Source organism: Phialemonium atrogriseum (assembly GCF_030411735.1).
Source record: "Phialemonium atrogriseum strain 8032-3 unplaced genomic scaffold QBC33scaffold_5, whole genome shotgun sequence".
Lineage (NCBI taxonomy): Eukaryota > Fungi > Ascomycota > Sordariomycetes > Cephalothecales > Cephalothecaceae > Phialemonium > Phialemonium atrogriseum.
Genome location: NW_026848142.1, coordinates 827,892 through 852,813, shown reverse-complemented (window position 1 = coordinate 852,813; position 24,922 = coordinate 827,892). Strand labels below are relative to the sequence as shown.

Sequence of the window (24,922 nt, the reverse complement as noted above, 5' to 3'; positions counted from 1 at the left end):
AAGTTTCAATGGTCCCGAGTTTCCAGCCGTCAAGACTGCTCCCGCCGCAACTTGAAACATCGGCCCAGTGGCACGTCGTTTAATTATAGGAGACGCAGGTACAGAAACAGAGCGATTGGATCCCCATCGCAAGTGGCTGTGGTTCCCCCGGTCACGCAGTACAGGCGGCGGGAACCGGTCAGGGACTGGTATTTCCGGCATCTGGGCTTCTGGAAGCCTTTACCGTGTCCACTTGCTGATCAGCCGGGACGGCGGCAACGAGATCCATCGGAGAATTTCGTCGTTTCGTTCCCTTCCCTTTTTATTTTTCTCATTTCGCCTTGCGTATTGTGCCGCCGGTCAGTCATCATCCCGCCGGGCCTGCGCAGCACCTGGATTGGGATTAATTGGGAGACAGGCAGCGAAAGCTCATGAAAACCATCTAACCGATGCACATCGACACCGTTTGCCACGTGGGGTCAGTTTTGAGCACCTTGGGGGTCGGCCCCGGAGGATCTCATGGCGGTTCCCGATTGCATGGCCTAGAGGCGTGCCTGGTAATGACACGGTTGTCCAAACGACCGAACAGGGCAACGGAGGAAGACAACAGGACTTACTGGCACTCAGAAGATACGGGGTCGAGAGATGAATCCAGGGAAAGAGAGTGTTGGAAACACGACGAAGTCATGGACGTTGGATCGTGTTCTTATGATCTCGCATGGTCTCCTTCTCTCGTGATGATGCTTTGCTATCTCCTCAAGCCCTCCGGTAATGGCCGGGCCTGCGTCGGAGTCCCTGTCTATTCCTCGTGCTCTTTAGACGCCTCACACAGCTCCGCCGGGACGCCCGATGCATTCTATGGGTTCCCCTAGATCGCCACTGCGCAGTGACTATCCTCGCGATGGTTACCCGGGCCCCGGGTTGGTGGCCAGGAGTGATTGCCTAGTTATTCCGTGGAGCATTTCGCTGAGTGTGCTTCTCCTTCCACAGAAACACGAGTGTTGGGATGGGGTACAGTAGACAGCCAGCTGTGGTTTGATCCCACCAACAGGCAGGAGCACATCTCGTATTTCGGTTCGATGCGATCTCTCCACAACTGTTGGCCATTCAGGTGAGACCCAGCGATGGCATGGCTGCAAGTGATGGTATTGAAACCCCACAGAGAAACGAGTTCCTTTTCCAGCTGCCAGCGTAAATTGGGCTACAATACGACCGATACGACCCCATTATCTGTAGACTGTCGGGCCGCTAACACCCGAAACGGGTTAGGTTGCCAAGCAATTCCATGCGTTTCATCTGCTGAATCATCAGTTGGGATCCGGAGGGTGATCGGTGTGCGTGGGCAGGACTGCTGTCTGAATTCAGCAGGCAAAGACGGCTTACGATGGCCTCCTCGCCACGGCAACAATGATAAAATCTCGATAGCTGCCTCATTCCTAGATACGTGCTGCGCTGCCTGCTTCTCTCTTCGTCCGTCGTGCCCTCTGTATGAAGCCAGTTTGCGTATCCCCACATGGCAAACCCCCCCACCGAGCAGAGGGAGCTCGACCTGGTTGAGAAGGTTGACTTCCGCATTCTTGGTGTTTCCAACAATGAGGAGAAGCTGCAACAGCTACTCAAGACTTATCTTCCACCCCTGCTGCTGAAGGCAGGGAGCGAACATGCCTCTGTCCGCAACAAGGTCTGCTGCCCAACCCCGCTCCCCGATGGTGACGCCGTCAGTCCTTCCCAGCCCCTCAAGCTCACCAATATCTCCATAGATCATCGGCATATGCCAGAGACTGAACATATTTATTAATCCTCCGGGGTAAGCCATGCTCGCCCACGCTTATGATGTGCGGCTCGCTGACCACGGTGCCCAGCGTTGTTCTCCCTGTTGCCGCTTTGCTGGATCAATACAAGGCTGCCACCTCTCCTCTCGTCAAGCATTTTGACCTCGTTTTCATCCAGCATAGTGTCGGGAGACTGGAGCCAGCCGAAAGGCGGGGCCTGGTTTCCAAAGCCATCCGTGGCATCGGCAATGACCTGGGTACCGGAACTGCTAACCTCTTCAATGTTCTGCTCCGCCTTCTCCCAGACCTACGCATCCCCCCCAGGGGAGACAAAGAAGATGCCACCTTCCGGGAGGACCTGGGCCTCGGAGACGAGAAGGATGCTAGATTTGTCGCAGGGTGGCTTGGTAAACTGCTGCTCCTCCGCCCGGCTTCCGCGCGGCCAGAGATGTCTCCTGGCTTGAACGAGGCGGATATCTCTTTCCTTACCCTTTCGAAGCCCGACACGTGGAATCCGGCAAATGGAGGACTGAGCTTGCCGGAGATACGCATCAAAGCTGTCAACTTGCTTGCGAGTGCCGCGTTTACGGACAAGGAACGCTTCATCCCCGCACTGTATGCATCGGCGCATTCCGACTCTCGCGTTGCGAGCATTGGGGACGACATGTTGAAGCGGACCACTGTTTCTTTGGAAGATGCAGATTTGGTGAAGAGCCTGTTCGAGGCACATTCCACGCTTCCGGCCCCCTACAGGATCCGTATCCTAGGCCTGTTGAGCAAATCCCAGGTTGCGAGCACGTTCGGAAAAGAAATCATCGACCTCTTCCATCAAAACGTTGTCCAAACTCCTGAGCTCGAGTCTCAGCTAGCTGCTGCCGGCCGGGCAAGCATTGGGCTTGAGGCAACCAAGATCCACAAGGCACTTTTCGAGTTCATTAACTGGGTGGCCCGGGTGGGGTCCAAGAAGGAAGGGTTCAGTGCAACCGGGCGGTCACTCATCGACTTGCTTAGGGACTTCATCATCAGCCAAGGGTGGCCAAAGCCTTTGAGGCAGTCCACCGACGATGTCGCGCGACGTTCGCAGGCATACGAAACCATCGGGACCCTCGCAAAGGGCATCTCCATGCCCGCCCCTGCCGCACTCTCTCTGCTTGGGTGGCTGTTTCGGTCACTGGTCGGGGATCCCGTTCCCGACGTTGTGGTCAACATCGATGGAGCTCTGTCTGGGTTTACGTCCGTCTTTGAGCTTCCACTCACCGATACCGTCAGGAACAGCTTGACTGCGATCCTTCTCACCTACATGACAATGGATATCGAGGGTGACGCAGTTCGCAGCGCCAGGCATGCCGCAACCAAGTGGGCAAACGCCGTTCTTCCATTCTCAGATGTTTATGCAAGGTGGATTGACGTCCTCGCAGTCGCGGGTCGCCGCGATGAACGCAACGAGGTGGTGGAGGAAGGCCAGAAAGGTCTCGACCCCTGGACCTATTACGTGGACAGCGACAGGTCTCGGACCTTGCCGGCCTGGAACGTCATGGCCCAGAAGTTCTTTCGGGAGCCGATCTCATATGTGAATTCCGCGGAGTGGGCGACCGGGGGCAGTATGGATGTTGATGGGCTTTCAGTCTTCATCAACTTCCCTGGCGAGGCATTTCTCGCCTTCCCCGTAGCAGTGGATTACTGCAAGCGCATCCTGTTCTTAACGGCCTTGAAAGACTTCAAGTTTGAGCCAGGCTGGGAGAGGCAGCTGGAAGCCCTTGTCCAGTTGGACAAGAAGACTAGAGAGACCATCCGGAACTACCTAGCTTCGGACGAAGCCCAAGGAGAAGAGCTCCTTTACCTCCTAGCGGCTGCCTTCGAGGGGATGATCAAGGAAGATACCAGCATTGTCGAAAAATGCGCCCGAACATTCGTTGAACTGGCCTCATTTGCTCCAATGGCTACCCTGGCCAATCTCGCGCCACGATCGAGAGAGCTCTTACCATTGGTAAAGTCAAACAAGAGGGAGATCCGCGCACTGGGCGCCAAGGCATACGGAATTCTTGCTGCTCACCCCGCCAATTCGACCGAGCAGTCGAAAACGTCTCTCCTCGAAACTACCAAGGACCTGAAGACCGCAATCGGATCCGAGCTCAATGCCGTTGAGGGAGCATTTGTCGCCTTGGCCCATCTTCTCTCCAGACTAGTCTACTATTCGATATCGACTGCCTCGGCGATTGACGGTTACCTTGGACAATCATTCCCAACGCTCCAAGATGTGTCTTCCGCTACCGTGTCCGTCCAAGAAGCTGTCTTCGAAGCCTTTTCTCAGCTTTGGACTGCTGGCATCCCTGGGTTTGCGATACCAGAGCACGAGGATGGGATTCCCCTCGTCCAGCGAGAATTTATCGAACCTCTTACTACTTGGGCAAAGAAGGGCAACGAAAAGGCAATCACGGCCCTCGGCAGGCTCGCCATGGCATACCCAGACGATGCGGCGGGGAACCAGAAAGTCGATGTTATCGATCTCATCCTGAAGAAGTTGTACGAGCTGCACGAGATCAAACAAGCTGAGATCCACTTTGCCGTCGGAGAAGCCATTACAGCGGCCGTTGCCCGCTGGGATGCTGAGGTCGTCCAGCTTACCTTGGATGTCCAGTCAACTGATACGAGCTACCGGCTTCCGAAGCGATCGGCGAGAATTAGCCAGGTTCTTGAGAAGATTCTTACGGATTGCAAATCGACGAAGCCGTCGCTTCTGAAGGCATCGGGGATCTGGCTTTTCTGCATCATTCAGCACTGCTCGCATCTGGAAGAGGTGCAGCAGAGGCTGAGGGAATGCCAGGTTGCCTTCATGAGGCTACTCAGCGCCAGAGACGAACTGGTCCAAGAGACTGCCTCCAGGGGTCTCGCACTCGTGTACGACAAAGGCGACCCTTCGCTCAGGGATAGCCTGGTGCGAGATCTTGTGGCATCGTTTACTGGTTCCGGCCCACAGCTCAAGGTTGACGATGAAACGGAGCTCTTCGCGGCCGGCGCCCTTCCAACCGGAGGGGGCAAGTCCATCACCTCATACAAAGACATTGTCAGCCTCGCGAACGAAGTGGGCGACCAGAGCTTGGTCTACAAGTTCATGTCTCTCGCAAACAATGCCGCCACTTGGTCCACTCGATCTGCCTTTGGGCGATTTGGCCTGAGTAGCATCCTCTCCGAATCGGAGATTGACCCAAAGCTGTACCCCAAACTCTTCCGTTACCGCTTCGATCCGAACCAGGCCGTGCAAAAATCCATGGATGACATCTGGAAGGCACTCGTCAAGGACTCTAATGCGGTCCTGGAGACTCACTTTGATGCAATCATGAAGGACCTACTGAAGAGCATCCTGGGCAAGGAATGGAGAGTTAGGGAGGCTAGCTGCGCAGCAATCTCCGACTTGATCCAAGGGAGGCCGTTCCAAAAGTACGAGATGTACTATAAAGATATCTGGACGGCGGCTCTGAAGGTGCTAGATGATGTCAAGTCGACAGTTCGCGCAGCTGCTTTGCGTCTCTGCGTTGCGCTTTCCAACACCCTTGTGCGGCAACTGGAAGAATCGAGCTCTACTGCATCCGCCACGGCGATGATGAACGAGGCGCTGCCTTTCTTGCTCTCCGACAAGGGCATTGAGAGCGGGGTCGAGGATGTCAAGCTCTTTGCCACCATCACCATTATGAAGATATCGAAGAGTGGAGGCAAGTCCTTGAAGCCATACATTGCTACTATGATACCACACCTTCTCGGGCTACTCAGCACCATCGAACCGGATGCCATCAACTACCATTACCTCCGCGCCGGCGAAGACAGCCGCGAGAAGATCGACAAGCTGCGAAGCGCAATGGTGTCGCAGAGCCCCATATCCGAAGCTATCGAGAACTGCCTCCGCAGCGTTGACCGCGACGTATTAGTCGATCTTGCGCCAGGGCTGGAGGGCACCATCAAATCGGCCGTTGGGATGCCCACAAAGATCGGCTGCGGCCGTGTCCTGGGCACGCTGGCGACGAGGCACGGGAGGGACTTCCAGCCCTACGCCGCGCGGTTCCTGCAACTGGTGGAGAAGCAAGCTCTCGATCGCAACGACGAAGTCAGCCAGGGATATGCTCGTGCTGCGGCTTATATCGTCCGCGTGGTCCCCGACGAAGCGGGAATCCGCTTTGCGGAGCAGCTCATCAACTTATATCTCAAATCGGAGGACGAGGGTCGCCGCCAGAAGGTCGCCGACGCTGTACTCGCACTCTCCAAGATCTCGCCAGACCATTTCAACGCGTTGGAGGGCTTGCTCTTGCCGTTTGCTTTCCTGGCCAAGCATGACACGGACGACTATGTGCAGAAAGAGTCGGAAGAGGTGTGGAACAAACATGCAGGCAGTAGTCTTACCGTGACGAGATATATCCCCGAAATCGTGAGCCTCGTCCAGAGGAGTCTGGATACCGCACAGTGGGCGCTGAAGCATGCCGGCGCCCTTACCACAGCGTCGCTGGTCGCCTCCGTGACCGGGGCCAGCGACCTCAGCGGGCAAGTCAACGTCGAACATCTCAAGGCCATCTGGCCCGTGTTCGACAAGTCCCTCGTTCTCAAAACGTTCCCCGACAAGCACAAGCTGCTCGACGCCTTCCCAGACTTTGTCAGCAAGGGCAAGGCGATGTGGGCGGACAACACGCAGTTCGGCGACCAGCTCAAGAAGATCGCCATCCGCGAGGCGAAGCGCAACAACGACGAGTACCGGCCCCACGCGTTCAAATGTCTGTGGAGGTTTGCCGCCGCGCGAGAGGATCTGCACATGCTTGAGGATATCTACTCCATCGTGGGTCCTTATCTTGAGGAAGCTAAAGACGAAGAGGCCATGGATGTCGACAAGCCGGGCCAGGGGACCAGCGCGGGCGGCATGGATCTGCAGAGCAAGACGGCCTGGGCGGCAATCCAAGCCATCGCCAAGGGCTACAACCGCGGCGATATGCGTGACGGCCCGTTCGCGGAGCTCGAGAAGATCGTGGCGACTCTCGAGCAGAAGGCACTGTCGGATGCCACCATCGCCAGCCCCTTGCTCTCGAAGCCGCGGTTCGACGACGTCCGCCGCGTCTTCTGGTATGGCTGTGTGGCGAACCTCATGGACGAGGCTGCGAAGTGCGAGAAGCCTAGCGTTGTGAGGCTGCCGGTCTTGAGGTGGTTCTTCGCGACGCTGGATCTGGACAAGACGGACCACGGGACGGAGGAGCAGAGACTTGCTAGGACAAAGGCTGTTACAGCCGTGGTGCAGCTCTGGAAGAAGCAGGGCAAGTTGAATGGCACATCTATGGGTGATGGCGAGGGCCAGGCGCTTGTGGATGAGCTGAAAGGCGGGATAGAAAGCGCTGGGAAGGTCGAGAGATCGTTGGACGTTCAGGAGAAGTGGCGATCGTGTCTCGGGCTCTTATAGCCAGGAACAAATTAGGTGTTGAGATAGATAGATGACTCGGTAGATGACTATTTTCCGAGAGCCAGGTCGCTCAAAGATCCAACTTGAAGCTTAGTCAAATGCAAACCATCCAGACAAGCATATAGGCTGCTATGATGTGCTTGAGTAATACGCGATTTACAACTGGTTCGCCAACTCTCGGGTCAGTTCCCACCCAGTTGTTGTCGCCTGGCAGACAGAGCAAGTGCCTCACATGGTCCGTGCGCCGACCCGTGGACGGATAATCGCATATTGATGATCCGCACTCTTGCGTCACAAGTAGCCGCCTTGCACCGGGCTCTCCATCTTCCTCGTGTCTGCCGTGCTTGCCTACTCTTCCCATTTTCCTCGTCCCCAACAACAAACCATCGGCAGGTACAAATACCGAAGGACATCCCAATCACCTCTCCCGCCCCTTGTTTGTGTTGTCTCACTCTTCGCCCAACCAACACGGTTATCCCACTTCGCCCCCACCGGCTGGGATATCGATATCGGGCACCCAAACCTAACGAAGTCGTCTTTCACCGAGACTGGGGTGTTAACGTTCCGATCTCGGCACTTATTCTCGACACTCCGACCCATTACATATCTCCATCTCGCTCCCAGAAACCAGCCACGAAATCAAGACACAAAAAACAAGGGATAAAATGGACGACGTTCTCGCCAACTTCGTGGGCATTACTGGCGCCAGCGAGGACGCCGCCCACCAGGTCCTCGAGATGTGCGCCGGCGACCTGGGGCAGGCCATCCAGCTGTGGTTCAGCGACGAGGAGCTCCAGCGGAACCTAAGCAACCCCGCCTCCGCATCGGCGGCGGGGGCGGCGCCCTCGGGCAGCAGCCGGTCGCCACCCGCGGTCCCGCACGCCACCCGCCCGACGGTGGGCCGCGAGGACGCCAGCGGGGTCATCCACATCGACAGCGACGACGATGGTGACGATCAAGACGTCCCGGTCCTCGGCGGCAGCAGCAGCAGCGCGATGGACATAGACGCGAGCGCGGAGAGCGCGGCGGCAGTAGCGCAGACGGCACAGGAGGAGGAAGATGCCGCCATGGCCAAAAGACTGCAGGAGGAGCTGTATCAGGGCCAGGACGTGGACGAGGAGGGTATCAGGGCGCCTATGGCCCGGACCACGGAGACGCTGGTGGCCCCTAGCGGGGACTGGGGCGTGGGTGAGGACATGGATGATGTCAACGCGGCGATTCAGGAGCAGCTCAGACGCCGACATCAGGGTCGTGAGTTTCCCCGATTCAAACTTGGCCGGCGGTCTGGATTCATCTCTGACTAAATTTTCTTCTACAGCTCTAGGTCGCTCACGTAACCCCTTCGCACAATCAATATGGGAGGACCCTTCTACGATCCAACCTCCGGCACCAGGCCCGGTCGGCGGCCCGGCCAGCGGCTCGGGACAGAGCAGTAGAGCCCAGCGCCTCGCCGAGCTATTCCGACCACCCTACGAACTGATGTCGCACTTTCCATGGGACCACGCCCGTGATGAAGGCAAGCAGGAAAAGAAATGGATCTTGGTCAACCTACAGGACGTGACCAACTTCAACTGCCAAGCGCTGAACCGCGACATCTGGAAGGACGACGCCATCCAGCAGCTCGTCAAGGAGAACTTCATCTTCCTGCAGTACTCAAAGGACGACCCGCGCGCAGCCCAGTACATCACCTTCTACCTGCCGAACCGGACGCATGAGAACCAGGACAACTACCCCCACGTTAGTATCGTGGACCCGCGCACCGGTGAGCAGGTCAAGGTGTGGACCGGTCTCCCTTTCCCGACGGCTCTCGACTTCCACGCCGAGCTGGCCGAGTTCCTGGACCGGTACAGCCTCGAGGCGCACAGCAAGAACCCGGTGGTCAAGGCGAAGCGGCCCGAGCGGCCCGTGGACGTGGACCGCATGACGGAGGAGGAGATGCTCCAGATGGCCATGCAGAACAGCCTCGAGTCGAGCGGCGGCAGCGGCAGCGGCAGCAGCTCAAAGCCGAGCGTGTACGACCCGGACGCGCTCACAAAGTCGGTCGGGGACCTGTCGGGCGACAAGGGCAAGGGTCGGGCCGAGCCGGAGTCGCCGGCGCCGGTGCCGGGCGAGTCCAGTACCACGCAGCAGCAGCAGCAGCAGTCGGCATTTTCCAGGATTCCCAGCGATCGGCCGCACGCCGAGCCAGAGACCAACGACCCGGCCACGACTACGCGGATCCAGTTCCGCCACCCGACGGGTAGGGTCATCCGGCGGTTCGGGCTGGACGACACGGTCTCGCGCGTCTACGAGTGGCTCAAGGCGGCGCCGCTGGAGGGCCGGGAGGGCGTCGAGTTCGAGCTCAAGGTCATGCCGCAGGGGCGGGACCTCATCCAGGACCTGGACAAGACCATCGCCGAGGCGGGGCTGAAGCAGGGCACCGTCATGATCGAGTTTATTGAGGAGTGAGCGCCCGCTGCCCGACCGCGCCATGTGAGCATGGGGGTTCATCATCTCACCTTGCTGTTTTTGTGCGTCTTTGCTACACCGAGAGAGATGGATTTTGCTGTCTGCGGAAAAGGGGTTCATGATAATAGAGCGGCGTTGGGGGGGAATCACATCCACGAGGGCCATCGTGGCGGGACCAGCTTTGCATGGCTACCTACTGGCTACCTACTGGCTACCGCAGGGGCCCGGCTTTCTTGCGCTCTCTCCTTGACCCCGATGGGCCGGAGATGCGAGGCATTTTTGGTGGGGCGAATGAGGATGGATGGTCTCAGTCTCCATTCTCGGGTATGGGTTGGTCTAGGTGTGTATGTCTACCTTACATAGATAGATAGATAGATAGTGGCGAGCAAGTCAGAGAGGAGGAGCATTTACATCCCTGAGGCTGCATGGCCGTGGCCGGCTAGGTCACACAAGGAAAGTATTGGTATTCGTCAACGTGATGGCCAACACATGCGTGAGGGTGAAATGACAAGAGGTTGGATTTTACCAGATTGCTCCCGTGGCAACAGCAAGTCCAATCAAGGGGGTCCGTCTCCCTTCACATACACCTCTTCCTTTTCGTCATCCCCATCCAGAGCACTGACGCGAATGGCCAGGGCTTAATTGGGCCCGCCCATGGAGACCGGGGGCCTGCCAGCCAATCAATGGCGCCGTGTCCCGCGAATCATGAAACCGTTCCTGGATTTGGCGTCGGTTGCTGGGTCGGCGCGGCACCGCGTTTTTTTTTTCGAGGCGAAGGCACGGATGCGTCTTTTTTTTTCTGTTTCTTTATGTTTTGATTACCATATTTTCCCTCTCGCTTGTCAAGCAATGCCGCGGAATTGAGTAAGTGTAGATTGCTAGAGGGCGGTAATGGAACATAGTAAATGGTCTCTGAAGAAAACATTGAATAGCTCCGTGCCCCAGAAAAGTACTGCTGTGACATTGGGAGATATGTTTTAAGATCTGAATCCCCACTCATTCGGCCAGTTTACCCCGCTGTGGTGCCTCCCTGACTTTCGCTATCGCAGGGGTTGTCAGCTCGTGCCGACCGATAAACAACACAACCTGGAACTTTGGGAAGCGGTTCCCATTCCCCAGCGGGCAGCAATTGGGATCCGCCGGAGGATCACGGCCGGCATACCGACCGCCCTCCAATCCAGAACAATTCAAACAATAACAAATCCGACGGCCCACCTTCCTGTGCATCCCGCCGTATTGTTTTTTCTGTATCGTTATCGGCCTGCTGTCGTTGACACCCACACTGGTTGTGCTGCTGGTATCTGGTACCTGCTACATATCGTCACCCACCATTCAGTATTCTTCCACAGAGCCTCACGAATTCCTCGGCCTTCATTACCCTCCCTCCCACTCCCGAAACATTCCAACCGGCTCTCTCCCTGGCTCTAGCCCGACGACACCTGCCCTGGCCTCGATCTCAGATTCTTCGTCAGCGGTGTGCGAAAACCCTTGACCAGAACGAATCTCGGAGCTCCTCGTGCCCCTCCCCCTCCCCCCTCGCTCTACAAGCAACGAAGGCCAAGGAACGCTGTTGCTCAGCCCTCATTTTAGTACTCCAAGCGTTCGGCACGGAATCGTCCTCGACATCCGTAGTGGCGTGAAACATGGCGGACAGGAACAGAGACCATGACGACTCCCAGGGCTCGCTGGACCCAGAGCTGCTCTACACCAAGGAATATTGCATTGGTTCGTTACTCGCTACGTTACGGCGTCCTGGGGACTGCGCTGACACGGAGCAATCGCAGGTGGAGGCAGTTTCGGCAAGGTCTACAAGGGGTATGTCTCTCTGCGTCGAGCTCCCTCAGCTGCGGCAGCCAAGTTAACCCGTGACAACCAACACCCAGGGTCGACAAGCGGACCGGGCACGCCGTAGCGATCAAGATAATCGACATCGAGAACGCCGAGGACGAGGTTGAGGACATCATCCAGGAGATTGCTATCCTCTCCGAGCTCCAGTCGCCGTTCGTCACGAAATACTACGGCTCGTATGCCAAGGGCGCGGAGCTATGGATCGTCATGGAGTTCTGCTCCGGCGGCAGCTGCGCCGACCTCATGAAGCCGGGACTCATTGGGGAGGATTACATCGCCATCATTGTGCGCGAGCTGCTGCTGGGGTTGGACTACTTGCACTCGGACAAGAAGCTACACCGGGACGTCAAAGGTAGGTTCGCTGGGGCGTGCTCTCTGTGGGGGAGAGATAGATTCTAATGCGGTCTGTCTAGCTGCGAATGTCCTCCTCTCCGCCAACGGCCAGGTCAAGCTTGCGGACTTTGGCGTTTCGGGCCAGCTGTCCGCCACCATGACGAAGAAAAACACCTTCGTGGGCACGCCCTTCTGGATGGCCCCCGAGGTGATCAAGCAGAGCGGCTACGACCACAAGGCGGACATCTGGTCACTCGGCATCACGGCCCTGGAGCTCGCCAACGGCGAGCCGCCCTACGCCGACATCCACCCGATGAAGGTGCTGTTCCTCATCCCCAAGAACCCGCCGCCCCGGCTGGAGGGCAACTTCACCAAGGCCTTCAAGGACTTTGTCGAGCTGTGCCTGCAGCGCGACCCGAGGGAGCGGCCGGCCGCGCGGGACCTGCTCAAGCACACCTTCATCCGCCGCGCCAAGAAGACCACGTACCTTACGGAGCTGATCGAGCGGCACAGCCGCTGGAGCGCGACGCACAAGAGCGACGACGACGACGACAACTTCGACGGGGGCGAGGGCCACGACGACGAGAACGCCAAGGCCGTCAACGAGGACATGTGGGACTTTGGCACCGTGCGCCTCGTCGGCGACCGCGGCGGCTTCGTGCACAGGCCCGGCTTGCTCGGCGCCATGGACGGGTCGGCGACCAACGCGCGCTCGGCCAGGACGCTGGAGAGCTCCGACGACTACGGCGAGCGGAGGAGGGAGGCCAGCCCGACGAAGCTCGCGGGCGATGCGCGGGATACCCTCAAGGCCTCGGGCGGGGCGCTGGGGACGTCGAGACAGGTGTCGCCGCAGAGAAAGCCCATTGCCGCACCGTCGTTGGTGCCATCGTCGCCCTGCAAGGCTACTCTGCCGTCGTCTCCGGCAAAGACATTGCTCCGCGAGCCGGAGACCCCTCGGGCGTCGATGACCAAGCAGTTGGCCCCTCTCCCGGTCAGCGCTGTGGGGAACTCGCCAGATTATGACCGCGTGTTGCAGGAGCAGCTCCAGAGAGACATGGGCGTCATGCACCTCGGCCCAGTCATCCAGACGAGCCGCCCACAGCAGGCGACAAGGGGTGTACCACAGCAGCACGTGCCTCAGCAGGCAAGGCCGGGCTCGCAGGCGGGCCCGTTGACACTCCCGGAGATTCCACCGTTCCGGGGAGGCCAGGTCACGCCGAACCCGATGTTGCAGACCAGGACCTCGCAGCAGGCTCTCCATCAGCAGCCATCCCGGGAACAGCTCTTCCAGCCGCAATATCCCCAACAGCCCAGCAACCAACCCTTCGGGCCCACCAGCAAAATGCCCCACCACCACCCCCTCCCATCCAAGGAACTCCCCCGGCCGGACCCATACTCCGCATCACGACGCAACCCCTATCCCGCCACCGATCCCACCTCCCCAGCAGAAACTGCAGCAGCGGAAGAAGCAGCTCCGTCTCCCTCCCCCTCCCCAGCCGGCAACGGCACCACCACCACCGCCGCCCCTGGGCCTCTCTCCTTCCCCTCGCAGGCGCCGCCCAACCCGGACGGCGAGCTCGACGCGCTCAACGACGTCATCTTCCCGGCGCTGGAGGAGGCGCTCAAGAGGAGGCAGATCCGGCTGCAGCAGGCGCACCATCACCACCACTCGCGGAGTACGGCTGGTGACCAGCAGCAGCAGCAGGAGACGGTGATGACGCCCAGGCAGCAGCGGGCCGAGGCGGCGCACGAGAAGGTGCGGAAGCTGGTGTACAAGCTCGCGCACGTGTGCAAGGAGATTGACCACTTTGACAAGGCGGAGCCGGTGGGGATGGGGAGGGACGTCGGGACGTTTTTGGAGGGGTTGTTGGAGGAGATTTTGGTCAGGGTTGAGCCTTTGGATGAGGAGGAGGGGTAGGGGTGAGTGAGGGAGTGGTTGCTGTGCCCTTGTTCGGGTGGGACGGCGGCAGGGAACGAGTCAATGAATGAATGACGGCTGGGGGGGATGGATCGCGTTGTGGTAGGTAGATTTTGCGACTGGTTATGGCTGCGATGCCTGGCGTTGGGGATGGTTTTGTCGATGGCTCTGTCCTGGCCGGATGGCCGGATGAAGGGGCTGTTATCGCGAGGGGATCGTGCTGTGTGGTCGTGGCGTTGGGTTCCGACGCCGGCGGACATGCGATGGCGGTTGAACGACCTGTCTGTCCTGTTTCTGGCTTTTTGTCGTGTCACCGCTGGATGCTTCGGGTCGACCTAGATGGTCGCTTTGCTATGCCCGAAGGATGCCTGGCTTAGATAGTATCGGTACACAATGAACTATTTGCTGTCACTTGCGACTGAACTCCTGTGGGCTCGCTGATCTACGCCGGAGGCTGCTCAAGCTGTCTGGGCGACGACCTACCTTATCCACCGAGTAAGAAAAGAACCGAGGCTTCGAGCCCGAGGGGGCAAGGATAGAAAAGAAACGGAAGTGGGCGGATCGACACGTCGAAGCTCAGTGGCGAAGGGGATGAACAGGCCAAGTCACCGACTGTCGAATCCGTAGGCTTCGGCCGCCCTATTAGCCAGGTGGTTGAGATGAGGGTGATCAAAGCATCGCATTCTCCCGTCACCCAATAGTCTGTGACCGGAGTCCGGGGAAACGAGTTCACCAACGGGATGCGTGAGCTCGACTGGGCGGCCCAAGCGCCCGAGTTTGACGCTTCCGGTCCCTATATACCTATCTCCCTTCAATGTGTTTCCTATTCGGTCTTGGTGGAATTCAGTTCACCTGGCTTTACCAATGAAAGCTGGAATATCTCTGGTTACAGAGATCTCATGGCATTGGAGACACCGTGCCTGGCTCTGTTCCTCTTGCATTTCTACCAGGGGCCGTATGGAGCCTGGAGTTCTAGAGTCTTCTCAAACTGTCATCGAGACGCTGCTTTCTACGTACAGACTATCTTATCCCGGGGAAGCTTGGCTATGGAGGAGCATATTCCACCGTATAAGTCGAGTGTATCTGTCCTGCCCATCCTGCCCATCCCATCGGCCAGATTGGTAAGACGTCAAAGGATTCCAGGCTCCTACCAGTACGTCCTCCTCGAACGGTCATCCTAGATCGCGGTGGGGGTAGGCGGTAGAAAAATGCAGGGGTAGAAGTGTCGGCCTGCAAAGAAAGGAGGCTAATACCACCGCCAATGGAATCAGCTTCCTCTCATCTCCTGCCAATCCCGTTCAACCCCAGGCTCCCAGTTTCGTCATCCAGAATCCTATACTGACGCGACGTTCCAGGCTGGTTCGGGAGTCGGGCTGGGAGCCGGAAACATTTGAGCTCGGGAGCCAATTGGAACGCATCATTGGCCCACAATCCATCACCCATCGGCCTCGTTTTGGCGCCGACTCCGACATCCGGTGACATTGCGAGTCCGAATTATTAAGCAGATGATCAGAACCTGGCTGTCCAGAGAGTCAAGAACCGTTTCAATTTCGAAATACCCAAGTAAAATATTCATCGACAGAGGCAGGGGTAGAAAGCCTTCACATATATAGGTAGGGTATTGCGTGACTAGCGAGGCTCCTCACAAGTCTCTCAGCCTTGCTCTGTCGCGGGAATTTGGATCGACTTTCGTCATCATGGGCCAACCACAGGACACCCCTGACCCGGGATCATCTCGCGCCATCTTCAAGCGCTTTTGCGACGTCGAAGCCACACCAATCTCAGAGGCCATTACCAGCGACACAGCGGTCCATCCCGTACCACCGACACCCGTCGCCCGGCTTACCCAACCAGACGCCGCGCCGACCCCCTTTCCAACCCGGCCGGTCCGGCACCGCGGCGCCCACCATGAGGCCGCCGAGACGGTGCTCTACCTGGCCTACGGGTCCAACCTCTGCGCCAAGACGTTCCAGGGCCAGCGCGGCATCCGCCCGCTGAGCAAGGTCAACGTGTCGGCGCCGTCGCTGCGCCTGACCTTTGACCTGCCGGGCATTCCCTACATGGAGCCCTGCTTCGCCAACACGGCGCCCCGCGCCCTTCCCAAGCCCCCGCCCGGCGTCCCCGACCTCCCCGATCTGCCCGACCTACCCACGCCTCCCATCTCCGACGCCGACACCGACACCGACACCGACAAGACACCATCAACGGTAACGACATACGAAGAAGACGGAGAAGGAGACATCGAGCGCAACGACCGCGGCGACCCCGTGTGGACCAAGGGCCTAATCGGCGTCGTATACGAAGTCACCCGCGCCGACTACGCCCGCATCCTAGCCACCGAAGGCGGCGGGTCTAGCTACCACGACATCCTAGTCCCATGCCTACCGCTGGGCCCGACGGACTCGCCCATGCCCTTCCTGGCGCACACGCTCTGCGCGCCTCGGCTGCCGCTGCCGGGCGACGACAACGACGAGAAGGAAGAGGACGAGGCCGAGTCCCCCCAGACGCCGCGGTACCTCCCGGGCTGGCTGCGCAAGCTGTTCCTGCCGCTCCGGCGCCCCGCCCCGGACCACGCGCAGCCGTCGGCGCGGTACCTGGGCCTGATACGCGACGGGGCGCGCGAGCACGACCTGCCCGGCGAGTACCGCGCGTACCTGGCCGCGCTGCAGCCGTACCGGATGACGTCTGTGCGGCAGCGCGTCGGCCTGGTGGTGTTTGGGCTCGCTTGGGCGCCGCCGTTCGTCGTGCTATTTGGGGGGAGTCGCCTGGTTGCGGACGATAAGGGGAAGATCCCTGCGTGGTATGGGATGGTGCTGGCGGTGCTGTTTAATTTGGTGTGGATAAGCTATGATCGCGTGTTCAGGCATGTTTTTGGGGACGGGGAGAGGACGGTGGAGGGGGGTAAGGGTGGTAGGAGTCCGTGGTGGAGGCGGGGTGGGGAGGTTAGGCTTGTCGATGATGAGGAGAACCTCAAGTGAGGAGAGACGCTGTTTTGGGGGAGCGAGGTCTACATTTGACTGCAATTTCCGCGGCCGTATCCGTATATATATGGATGGCTATACCATGTACGCATATCCGGGCAGGAACCCAAGTCGAGGGAATAGGGGTACTGGAGTCTGGCAAAGGCATCAATTGTATTGCGCCGTGTATCATCCTCTCTATCCCATCTCCCGCGTCCCTTGTTGACTCGAGTCGCCGTATTATTATTTGCCTAACCATCTTCTCATGATGACGCCACGACCCAATCCGGTCCCCAACCCTCGCCGTGGAACACATGCGAACAAATATTGGCCCAAGATCCCAGCTAGCACCATACAACATAACAATTACGCCCCTTCATTTTCCCAGTCCATGTGCCTGTGTCGCGACCAACGACGGAATATCATCAACCTTGTACTTGCCATCGAGGATGCCTAGGGAGAGGAACACTGTCAGCTTGAGGGCCGAGGAATAAAAACGACACAAAGCATATACAGAACGGGTAAACCTTACCAATCACGGCCGTGAAGAGCGGGTAATCGCCCTCCTTGCCTCTCGTCTTGAGGAAGCTGTTGACCTCCCTCGCCGTCGTGGTGCCCTGCAGCATCTGGCCGTTGAGCTCGGTGCGCTCGACCTCGTCGACGCTGACGCCCCTCTCGACGGCCATCTTTGCACAGCGGAAGTTGCGGCCGCCGGAGCAGCTGGTGATGAGGTCGGCGACGCCGGCGCTCTCCTCGGTGAAGGTGCCGGCGTGCACCGTCTGGCCGAAGAACTCCTTGCCGAACCGCACCATCTCCATCAGGCCGACGCGCATCACGGCCGCCTTGGCGTTGTCGCCCCACCCGCGCCCGTCGACGAAGCCCGCCGCGAGGGCGACGATGTTCTTGAGCGCGCCGCCGAGCGACACGCCCGCCACGTCGGAGACCATGGACACGTGGAAGTAGGGCCGGTGGAAGAGATGCGCGAAGGTCTCGTGGTCGAGCGGCGGGTACTCGGGGGGGACGGCGGTCAGCTTCGTCTTGCTCTCCTCGCCATTGGCGCTGCGGTGTTGTTGCTGGTGGTAAGCCGAATCGTCGGCGCAGGTGATGGAGAGGTCGAAGGTCGAGGCCACGGGGGACCGGTTGCTGGGCGTCGGGTTGCGGCTGCTGTCCATGGGGGGAGGGTCGTAGGCGATGGTGGTCTCGGACCACTTCTCGGCGGCGATCTCGCTGGCGATGTTGGCGCCCGACAGGGCGCCGCAGTAGATGCCCAGGCCCTCACCGATCCACTCGCTGAACAGGCTGATGCCATCGTCGCTCACGTTGACGCCCTTGATGCAGCTGATGCCGCGCGCGAAGGGGAGGATGTGGCCCTTGAGCTGCTTGCACACGTTCCCGATGAACTGGTGGGGGAGGTTGAAGATCAGGATGGTCGAGTTGCGGACGGCGTCTTGGAGGGAGGGGTTGGCGACGACGTTCTCGGGGAGGGCAATCCCGGGGAGGTACTTGGGATTCTCGTGGTACTGGTTGATAATCTCGGTGAGCTTCCGGGGCTTGTCGGCATTGGAGGCGTCGTAGTGCGGTGAGTCCTTGGGAATGGTGATCTCCTCCTCGTACACCCACATCTGCACCGCCTCCTCGAACAGGTCCGTATGCGCCCTCGTGTTCTCGGCTACGATCTTGGAGATGGTCGAGCCCCAGTTGCCGGAACCGACAACGGTGACCTTGTGTTTCTTCCCATATAGGCCTAAAGTCGTTGGGCCTGCCATCTTGAAGGCGGGTCGGTGGTGGAAGAAGCGGTGGCTCTGGATGCGGACGAGATTCAATCTTTTCAGGGTCCCAGGTCGTACAGATAAGACCATCAAGGCAAGGTTGGAAAGAGCAAGCAAATGGGGACGGCCGTTGATTCTTGTAAACCACGGCGGCCTAAGTAGGGAGAGTGTATACCGAGGGTGGCGTTCTTTTTTCAGATCTTGTGCCCAACCATTGGGGGTGCTGCTCTTGGCGTAGGTGTCACTCCTTAGCTGAACGAAGCTGACAACCGAGGAAGGGGGGCCAGGCCTTTGCTAGGATGACACGGGCATTTAGTGGCATTTTTGGTGCGTTCCCAGGGTAGAAACGGCACAATTCACGAGATTCCCGGTTTACGAATCCCATCGGCCGCTCCGATGGCTGCATGCCGAGGCGGGACAAGTTGTATCACATGCCTGTGTAATCCGTAATCAGATTTACATTATTATTTGACCGATTGCCTTCATTCCGTGGAAGGGCAATTTTGAGCCAGCGACGGTACTTACCGGTGAGTGAGAGGGCGATCAATGCTGGTTTATTTTTCTCTCTCCAATTGCACAGGTTTGCAGGGGTGGAAACCAGGAACTAGGAGAGGAACCTCCCTGGAGATGAACAGCCATGCTTGGTGATGTCAGCGGACAGGGGTAGCCCCTCCTTAGGATACCATACTTGATTTGGAGGCGCAACCGCAAATTGGTCGCGGCAGAAGACTTGTGCCTGCTGTGTGACGCTGTGAGCTGCCCCGCGTTGGATTGATTACATAGGTAGGGGAGCTGTCAAAATCCACCAATTCTCCCATTCCTCCCAGAATTCCCATTCCTCTAGCGAACTGGCGTTGCGTTGCTCCTCAAACTCTCATTCCTCCTCCGTCCCGATTATCAGCCGTCGCTGACCCATTGTCAGCTCGAATTGCAAGTTCCGCCGTGTCATTGGACTGCTGGACGTGGATCAGTCAGGAAGGAGCCACTGGGCCTAGAACGCGGGGCAGCCAAGCCTCCCCTCCAGCTTCTCCAAAACATGACCCCAAGGACGATGATCTCAAACGAAGTATACCTCCTCCCCCTCAACGACGATGGATCGCCCCAGGTGGCTGGCGAGTACATCTACATCGCCCCCAAAACCCGCGATCCCATAAGCATCCGCTTCGCCATTGAAGGAACCTCGAGCATCTGCCGCCATGGCAGTCTGTGGGTTAACATCCCGGAGGAAGGAGCAGAATTTCGAAGGGACAAGTTCCGCGAGTTCAAGTAAATAAACCGTTGCCTCCTGGTTCTCTTATCTTTAGCATGCTTAGAGCTCGCACTTACACATGGCGCAACTACCAGGCTTGTGCCCGACTTCAACCACACGATAGAGATCTCCGTCCCCATCACACAGGCTGGTGCCTTCGCCTTCTACACCACCTATGCTGAGCTGCCCGAGCTGTCGAAGGACCTGGATCCCAAAGGTTCAGGTAGCGCCAATGCTGAGCGGAAGAAGACGCCCACATACTACATCGATGTTGCTCCACGCCTCGTGCTCGACGGGCGGCCACTGCCTTTGCCCGCCCTCTCCACATTCTCCATCATCAGCAAGTTCATGGGCAAGTATCCCCACGATTGGGAACGGCACCTGCGAGGCATCAGCGACAGGGGGTACAACATGGTCCACTTCACCCCGCTGCAAGTGCGAGGCGCATCGAACTCGCCATATAGCTTATATGACCAACTGGGCTGGGATCCAAACTGCTTCCCCGATGGCGAGAAGGACGTGCAGAAGATGGTCGACAGTCTGGAGCAGAATCACTCCTTGCTGAGTTTGACGGATATCGTTTTGAACCACACGGCGGATAACAGCGCCTGGCTCTTGGAACACCCCGAGGCTGGCTACAACCTGACCACGGCACCATGGCTGGAATCTGCCTACTTGCTTGACACGAAGCTTGTCGAAGTAGGCCTCCGACTGGAGGAGCTTGATTTGCCCACGGAATTGAAGTCGACCGATGATCTTAGCCTCATCATGGACGCCATTAAGAAACATGTCATTGGCGACATCCGGTTGTGGGAGTATTACGCCCTAGATGTCGACCGCGACGCGGACGCTGCGGTCGAATCTTGGGTGGTGGGCAGAACGTCGTTCCCTGAGAGCTCAATCGATGTTGGCGGCATCGACGCCCTCCACTTGGCGAGCGTGAAAGACCAGGCCAGCTTCCTGTCCAAACACGGCCTGAAAGGGACCGACCGTCTAGGCGAGCGGTTTCGACGGAGGGTTGATCCCAACATCAGCGCAGCCTTGCTCTCCGTCATCTACGGAAAGTACGAGGGAGAGGCTAGCGACGGCGCGGATCAGACAGCTGTTCGCGTCAAAATGGTTGAGATCCTCGAAGCCGTGAACCTACCATTCTACGAGGAATACGACAGCGAGGTTGCCGAGATTCTCCAGCAGCTCTTCAACCGCATCAAGTACGTCCGGCTCGATGAACATGGACCGAAGCTTGGCCCCATCGATCGAGAGAACCCCCTCATCGAGACCTATTTCACCCGTCTCCCGGTAAATGAGAAGACGTCAAAGCACAAGAAGACCGACCTCGTCCTTGTCAACAATGGTTGGGTCTGGGCTGCAAATGCACTGGTCGACAACGCTGGCCCCGATTCTCGAGCATACCTCAGGCGCGAGGTCATTGTCTGGGGCGACTGCGTCAAGCTTCGGTACGGTAGTGGCCCGTCTGATAGCCCCTGGCTCTGGGAACACATGACCAAGTATGCGCGCCTTCTGGCAAAGTACTTTGCTGGCTTTCGCATTGACAACTGTCACTCCACGCCGATCCACGTGGCCGAGCACATCCTGGATGAAGCTCGCCGGGTCCGTCCGGATCTCTATGTCGTAGCGGAGCTCTTCACAGGATCTGAGGAGATGGACTACGTCTTTGTTAAGCGGCTGGGCCTGAGCTCGCTCGTTCGAGAAGCAATGCAAGCGTGGAGCACCGCCGAGCTGAGCCGTCTAGTGCACCGACATGGCGGTCGGCCAATCGGTAGTTTTGAGGTAGACGAGGTGTCCAAGGCCGAAGTGTCGAGCCCCGTCATGGCCAAAGCCGAGGGACGCGACGGCACTGGGCTTTCCAGGGAGATCATTCGCCGAATCAAGCCCGTGCCTGTTCAGGCCCTCTTCATGGACTGCACGCACGACAACGAGGTCCCGGCACAGAAGAGAGACGCGCGGGATACCCTGCCGAATGCGGCCTTGGTCAATATGTGCGCGAGCGCAACCGGGAGCGTTATGGGTTATGATGAGATTTACCCGAAGCTGGTCGACCTGGTCAGCGAAACACGACTGTACACCTCGGAATCGTCAGAGAAACCCGTCAAGGTCGGCGGTGGCAGGAATGGCATCGGCGGCATCAAAAAGCTGCTTAACCAGATTCACACCCTCATGGGCATGGACGGCTACGACGAGACACACATTCACCATGAGGACCAGTACGTGACTGTCCACAGGGTCCATCCAGAGTCAAGGAAGGGCTACTTCCTGATTGCCCACACCGCTTTCCCGGGTTACGGCAATGGCAACGGCTCCTTCAACCCGGTCCACCTGGCTGGGACTCGAGCCCGGCATCTCGGGAGCTGGATGTTGGAGGTTGATGACAGCGAGGAGGCCAAGAAGAGTGCCCTGGGTGACAAGAAATACCTCCGCGGCTTGCCCAGCCGAGTCATTGATCTCCCCGGCATTCGAATGGAGGTGGATGGTAGCGATACCATCATCACTGTTCGCGAAAAATTCCCGCCCGGTAGCATCGCACTCTTCGAGACTTGGACGCCCGCAGCAGACCACTGGGCCGGCCTCGATAACTTCGTAACTTCCGGCGCAGGGGAGGCGATGAAGGACCTTGACCTGGTCGACCTCAACTTTCTTCTGTACAAGTGCGAGGCCGAGGAACGGGACGCCAGCGGCGGCCAGGACGGCGTCTACGATATACCCGGATACGGGAAGCTCGTATACGCCGGGCTGCAAGGCTGGTGGAGCCTTCTTAAGGGCATCATAAAGGACAACAATCTTGCTCACCCGCTCTGCCAAAACCTGCGCGACGGCCAGTGGGCTCTGGATTACACCGTCGGACGTCTCGAGCGAGCGTCGAAGCAGGACCGGCATTCAAGGTTGAGCAAGCCCGCTGCCTGGCTGAAGGAACGCTTTGATGCAATCCGTCCTATTCCCAGCTCCCTCCTCCCTCGGTACTTTGGCCTTGTCCTGAGGACTGCGTACATGGCTGCCTGGGAGCGCGGCATGTCGCTCATGAATGACGACGTGCGGCGAGGCCAGTGGTTCTTGCAGAGCCTTGCCATGGTCAGTGTCCAAGAAACGGGCCTTGTCCAGTCTGCATCGCTGTATCCAGGCCGTCTTGTCCCGTCTCTTGCCGCGGGGTTGCCCCATTTTGCAGTCGAGTGGGCCCGTTGTTGGGGCCGCGATGTATTCATCTCGCTCCGCGGGCTGTACCTCGGGACTGGTCGCTTTGCGGAGGCCAAGGAGCACATCCTCGCCTTCGCGAGCGTTCTCAAGCACGGCATGATCCCCAACCTCCTGTCCAGCGGCAGCCTCCCGAGATACAACTCTCGCGATTCCATCTGGTTCTTCCTGCAATGCATCCAAGACTATATTGGCATCGTCCCCGACGGGCTGTCGCTTCTGGATGAGAAGGTCAAACGGCGCTTCCTGCCGTATGACGACACTTGGTTCCCTGTCGATGATCCTCGAGCGTATAGCAAGGAGAGCACCATCCGCGAGGTCATCCAGGAGGCGTTGCAGCGACACGCCGAGGGGATGAAGTTCCGCGAGGCAAATGCTGGCCCGGGAATTGATTCGCAGATGAAGGATGAAGGGTTCAATCTTGAAATTAAGGTGGATTGGAGCAACGGCATGGTATTCGGCGGCAACCAGCACAACTGCGGCACCTGGATGGACAAAATGGGGGAGAGCGAGCGGGCAGGCAGCAAGGGCGTCCCTGGGACGCCCCGCGACGGCGCAGCTATCGAAATCATCGGTCTCCTCTACAGCACGGTGAAATGGCTTGCGAACCTGCATGAGGCGGGCAACTTCTCCCACTCGGGAGCCAAAAAGGCCGACGGGACCGAGATATCTTACGCATCGTGGGCGGAGCTCATCAAGGCCAACTTCGAGCGCTGCTTCTACGTCCCGCTCTCGCCCTCCGAGGACGGCCAACACGATGTTGACGAGAAGCTCGTCCGGCGGCGCGGCATCTACAAGGACCTGTACAGGTCCGGCAAACCACACGAGGACTACCAACTGCGGCCCAACTTCGCCATCGCCATGACGGCGGCGCCGGACCTCTTCGAGCAGGACCACGCCATGCACGCCCTCTGGGTCGCCGACGGCGCCCTGCGCGGGCCCACGGGCATGGCGACCCTCGACCCCGAGGACCCAGAGTACCGCCCCTACTACCGCAACTCGGAGGACAGCGGCGACTTTGCGACCAGCAAGGGCCGCAACTACCACCAGGGGCCCGAGTGGCTCTGGCCGACGGGCTTCTTCCTTCGAGCGCTCCTCCGGTTCGACCTGCGGAGGCGGGACCCCGGGGACGCCGAGGGCCGCACCGAGGCCTTCCAGCAGGTCACCCGGCGGCTCGCCGGGTGCAAGCGCATGATAGGCGAGAGCCCGTGGGCCGGGCTGACGGAGCTGACCAACAGGGACGGCGAGGAGTGTGCCGATTCGGTGGGTTCTTTACCTCCCTCCCCTTGTGATGCTCTACTTTGGGCTTGCTAACACGATTCTATAGTCACCGACGCAGGCTTGGTCGGCCGGTTGCTTGATCGACCTGTACATGGATGCGGCGGAGGAGCAGGCGCGGGCCGCGGCTCTGCCCCTGAGGTGATGGAGGTGTTCTGCTCTGGGCTGTGGAGGGGTCCTCTTGCAAATATGGCGTGTCAGGAGAGACAGCCGGAAGGGGAAGGCTGAATTTTGGTGGTCTCGATATATATATATGGAGTTAGAAGAGAAGATATACTAATAGAAGTTCCCCTTGTTTATCTTCCCAAATTCGCCCATATACCCACCAAGACACACCCAACTTTGTTGAGCAACACCCATTTTACATGCCGATCTCCATGATCCCATCCATTTATGTGGGTTCAGCCAACACTCCCACAGCCACTTGCAGGCTGCCTCGCCATCAGACCGGAGGGATCATCCACGCGTGAGAGATTGCCATTCAGTTATCAAGAGGTCTAGCTATTTGCCACGAGAGCCAAGAACATCGCCTCCCCGTCCCACCGCACTGCCTTGCTTGCCCTCCCGATCTCCATTCGAACACTGGCAGGTTCACGCAATCTAACCCGTTTGGAGGGCCTGATCTTGAACAAAAAAAGACAACACTGCCGTCGAAGCAAACTCAAATTTTTCTATACCCTATCCATCCATCCTGCCTCCCCTCCGTCCCTTGCTTTCCAACTCTTATCGA

General features: G+C 58.6%; 6 protein-coding genes across 6 annotated transcripts; 5 read left to right on the top strand and 1 right to left on the bottom strand.

The window, feature by feature from the left end:
• The first annotated feature begins 1,242 nt into the window (after positions 1-1,242).
• QBC33DRAFT_311165 (ARM repeat-containing protein) lies at positions 1,243-7,229 on the top strand. Its single transcript, XM_060423486.1, has 3 exons — positions 1,243-1,660; positions 1,740-1,786; positions 1,842-7,229. Exons 1-3 carry the CDS (start codon positions 1,493-1,495, stop codon positions 7,180-7,182), a joined length of 5,556 nt encoding a protein of 1,851 aa, XP_060286293.1. The 5' UTR covers positions 1,243-1,492; the 3' UTR covers positions 7,183-7,229.
• A 466-nt stretch (positions 7,230-7,695) lies between these two features.
• Positions 7,696-9,930, top strand: QBC33DRAFT_311167 (UBX domain-containing protein 5). The gene is made up of 2 exons (XM_060423487.1): positions 7,696-8,433; positions 8,501-9,930. Exons 1-2 carry the CDS (start codon positions 7,848-7,850, stop codon positions 9,628-9,630), a joined length of 1,716 nt encoding a protein of 571 aa, XP_060286292.1. The 5' UTR covers positions 7,696-7,847; the 3' UTR covers positions 9,631-9,930.
• Positions 9,931-11,166: 1,236 nt separating this feature from the next.
• On the top strand, positions 11,167-14,099 carry QBC33DRAFT_310727 (putative ste ste20 ysk protein kinase). Its single transcript, XM_060423481.1, has 4 exons — positions 11,167-11,355; positions 11,415-11,445; positions 11,514-11,830; positions 11,892-14,099. Exons 1-4 carry the CDS (start codon positions 11,274-11,276, stop codon positions 13,727-13,729), a joined length of 2,268 nt encoding a protein of 755 aa, XP_060286291.1. The 5' UTR covers positions 11,167-11,273; the 3' UTR covers positions 13,730-14,099.
• A 1,218-nt stretch (positions 14,100-15,317) lies between these two features.
• On the top strand, positions 15,318-16,911 carry QBC33DRAFT_311020 (putative gliotoxin biosynthesis protein). The gene has a single exon (XM_060423482.1). The coding sequence runs from the start codon at positions 15,427-15,429 to the stop codon at positions 16,705-16,707; it is 1,281 nt and encodes a 426-aa protein (XP_060286290.1). The 5' UTR covers positions 15,318-15,426; the 3' UTR covers positions 16,708-16,911.
• Positions 16,912-17,065: 154 nt separating this feature from the next.
• On the bottom strand, positions 17,066-18,455 carry QBC33DRAFT_446619 (glycerol 3-phosphate dehydrogenase; the record flags this gene model as incomplete). The annotated part of the gene is made up of 2 exons (XM_060424388.1): positions 17,066-17,142; positions 17,222-18,455. 2 exons carry the CDS (start codon positions 18,453-18,455, stop codon positions 17,066-17,068), a joined length of 1,311 nt encoding a protein of 436 aa, XP_060286289.1.
• A 1,039-nt stretch (positions 18,456-19,494) lies between these two features.
• QBC33DRAFT_446741 (glycogen debranching enzyme) lies at positions 19,495-24,337 on the top strand (the record flags this gene model as incomplete). The annotated part of the gene is made up of 3 exons (XM_060424395.1): positions 19,495-19,724; positions 19,803-24,177; positions 24,242-24,337. The coding sequence occupies 3 exons, from the start codon at positions 19,495-19,497 to the stop codon at positions 24,335-24,337; spliced, it is 4,701 nt and encodes a 1,566-aa protein (XP_060286288.1).
• Positions 24,338-24,922: the final 585 nt, after the last annotated feature.

Bases quoted from the DNA above. Each gene is read 5' to 3' on its own strand.
- QBC33DRAFT_311020 (XM_060423482.1), top strand. From the start codon at position 15,427: ATGGGCCAACCACAGGACACCCCTGACCCGGGATCATCTCGCGCCATC.
- QBC33DRAFT_311165 (XM_060423486.1), top strand. From the start codon at position 1,493: ATGGCAAACCCCCCCACCGAGCAGAGGGAGCTCGACCTGGTTGAGAAG. The intron at 1,661-1,739 runs GTCTGCTGCCCA...ATATCTCCATAG, and splicing joins ATGCCTCTGTCCGCAACAAG to ATCATCGGCATATGCCAGAG. The intron at 1,787-1,841 runs GTAAGCCATGCT...CACGGTGCCCAG, and splicing joins ATATTTATTAATCCTCCGGG to CGTTGTTCTCCCTGTTGCCG.
- QBC33DRAFT_311167 (XM_060423487.1), top strand. From the start codon at position 7,848: ATGGACGACGTTCTCGCCAACTTCGTGGGCATTACTGGCGCCAGCGAG. The intron at 8,434-8,500 runs GTGAGTTTCCCC...TTTCTTCTACAG, and splicing joins CAGACGCCGACATCAGGGTC to CTCTAGGTCGCTCACGTAAC.
- QBC33DRAFT_310727 (XM_060423481.1), top strand. From the start codon at position 11,274: ATGGCGGACAGGAACAGAGACCATGACGACTCCCAGGGCTCGCTGGAC. The intron at 11,446-11,513 runs GTATGTCTCTCT...ACCAACACCCAG, and splicing joins TTCGGCAAGGTCTACAAGGG to GGTCGACAAGCGGACCGGGC. The intron at 11,831-11,891 runs GTAGGTTCGCTG...CGGTCTGTCTAG, and splicing joins GCTACACCGGGACGTCAAAG to CTGCGAATGTCCTCCTCTCC.